Source organism: Penaeus chinensis, chromosome 42 (genome assembly GCF_019202785.1).
Source record: "Penaeus chinensis breed Huanghai No. 1 chromosome 42, ASM1920278v2, whole genome shotgun sequence".
NCBI classification, from domain to species: Eukaryota; Metazoa; Arthropoda; class Malacostraca; order Decapoda; family Penaeidae; genus Penaeus; species Penaeus chinensis.
The window spans coordinates 1,963,489-1,965,988 of NC_061860.1; the positions used below are offsets into that span (position 1 = coordinate 1,963,489).

Below are 2,500 nucleotides of genomic sequence, written 5' to 3' on the forward strand. Positions count from 1 at the left end.
GATTCGGAATTGTTGTACACGAAGACATCAGCTCTAAGAGGCACGTTAATTTCCTCTTTGCCTTCTGGGGTTTCCTCTTGGCTCTGAAGTCGTTAATAGAGAAGACCATTGCCGGGAGAGAGGGTGGTGGTGGTAATAATTTCTTTAAAAATCATGATTATTATAATAATGATGCTAAAAATGATGATGGTGATAACAAAAAACGATAATGATAATGGCAATAATCAAATACTGATTATGGTGTTAACGGTAAGAATACTGATAATAATGATGATGATAATAATAAAAAAATAGTAATAATGATAATAATAATAATAATAATAATAATGATAGGAATGATAATGATTATAATAATAATAATAATGATAGTAATGGTAATAATAATAGTAACAATAATAACACTAATGAGATGATGATAATAATGCTGATAACAAGAACAATAGTAATAGTAACAATGATCACGTATTGTTAATGGTGTTAATGGAAATAATAATAATAATAATAATAATAAAAATAACAATAATAATAATAATAATAATAATAAAACTAAACAAATAATAATGATGATAATAATAATAATAATAATAATATTGATAATAATAATAATAATAACAAAATTAATAATAATAACAATAATGATAATAATGATAATAATAACAATAATAATAATAATAATAATAATAATAATAATAATAATAAATTCTATGCAATCTCCTTCTCACCGTCACAAAATAATACTCCAAAACAGCTTTGGGGAAACTCTGAAATCCTCCCGTGGCTGCGTCGGGCAGGTCACTCCTCGTCGACGTCCACAGATCGGCCACAGACCCTCGAGTGTCCCGCAGGCCGACGAAGGCGAAGGTGTCGTCCAGGTGAAACAGCTGATTCGGGCCTAACATGATGTCTGTTGGGGTGTTGGGGGGAGGAGGGGAGGAAGAGAAAGAGGGAAAGAAAGATAAAAAAAAAAAAAAAAAGGTAAAGTTGACTGGTGTGGAAAAAAATTAAGGTTGATTTTTGTAGAGTAAGAGAAGGGGGGAAAAGATTAAGGTTGATTTTTGTAGAGTAAAAGAAAGGGAGAAAACATTAAGGTTGGTTTTTGTAGAGTAAAAGAAAAGGGGGGAAAATTTAAGGTTGATTTTTGTAGAGTAAAATAAAGAAGAAAAAAGTAAGGTTGATTGGAGTAGGAGATGGAGAAAAGAGTAAAGTTGATTGGCGTGGCGTAAAAGAGGAAGAAAATGTTGGGTTGAAAGGTGTGGAGTAAAAGGAGAAAAAAATAAGGTTGATTTTTGTAGAGTAAAAGAAAAGAAGAAAAAAGTAAGGTTGTAAGAGAAGGAGAAGAAATTGTAAGGTTAATTGGTGTGGCGTAAAAGAGGAAGAAAATATTAAGGTTGATTTTTGTGAAATAGAAGAAGGAGAAGAAAAAAGTAAGGTTAACTGGTGTGGAGTACAAGAAGAAAGAAAAAAAATCGAACATCGACAAAACCAACCATCAACTTCCTATTCTTAAACTTAAAGTTACAGCATCAGAGACCTACAGTGACGCTCCCCCCCCCCCCCCCCAAAAAAAAAAAAAAAAAAAAACGAAAAAAACATTATCACGAATCACTAAACATTTCACGCTAACTAAAACTCACTCATATCGGAATCAAAGGTAACTGCAGGTATCCACGATCTATTACAGCTGCCACTTACGCGATCGATCACATACTGGACACCTGAAAATTGCGTAGATTGGCTTATCAAATAATTGTATATTTAATGGTTATAACAGTCATGGCGATGATGAACAACAGCATTAAAGATTTTTATGATAAGAATGATATTAAAGATGACAGTTTAATTAAATTGGCAGATTTAGTGACAACATGATAATGGTGATGATAACTATTGTGACAAAAACAACAGCAACAACAACAGTTATTATTGTAAAAAGAAAGATAATGGCGGTAAACACGATGCTACTTTAGATAGGTCTATTTAAGAGTGAGGGGCGATACCTCTTATTTAATCAATTACTTCGATTACTTTTGTGATCAGTGATCGATTACTTTTCGATTGATTTCAAATAGATTATGTAATGGTATACTTGTAGAGTATAAGGTATATATTTATGGCTTTGGTCTGTCTGTCTGTCTGTCTGTCTGTCTGTCTGTCTGTCTGTCTGTCTGTCCCTCCCTCTCTCTCTTTGTATGTGAGTGTGTGTGTGTGTGTGTGTGTGTGTGTGTGTGTGCGTGCGTGCGTGCGTGCGTGCGTGCGTGCGTGTGTGTGTATGTGTGTGTTTAAACGGTTCCCGCTGCCCCCTCCTCCCCCCACCACCACCACCACCCAACCACCCAAGCGATAACGGGTTTTATTGAGTTCATTCAGTTTATTTTTAAAACATTAACTGAAAAGAATCATTATATCATCACCATAACACAAAAGAAATATCTTGCGACGCCTTCTCGTGGGAACAAAGTGTCACGGTGAATTGTGTCACACTGAAATATACAGAGATGGT

At 34.0% G+C, this 2,500-nt stretch overlaps 1 protein-coding gene across 2 annotated transcripts in view; it reads right to left on the bottom strand.

Moving 5' to 3' along the window:
• Positions 1-2,500, bottom strand: part of LOC125047999 — a 41,719-nt gene that overhangs the window by 30,142 nt on the left and 9,077 nt on the right. For both annotated transcript variants that reach the window (XM_047646567.1, XM_047646566.1), the window contains exons 9-11: positions 1,635-1,715; positions 723-904; positions 1-83 (exon numbers count right to left, since the gene is read on the bottom strand). The exon at positions 1-83 is cut by the window's left edge and continues 7 nt beyond it. In XM_047646567.1, coding sequence (XP_047502523.1) covers positions 1-83; positions 723-904; positions 1,635-1,715 — 346 coding nt within the window. The remainder of the gene's footprint in view (positions 84-722; positions 905-1,634; positions 1,716-2,500) is intronic.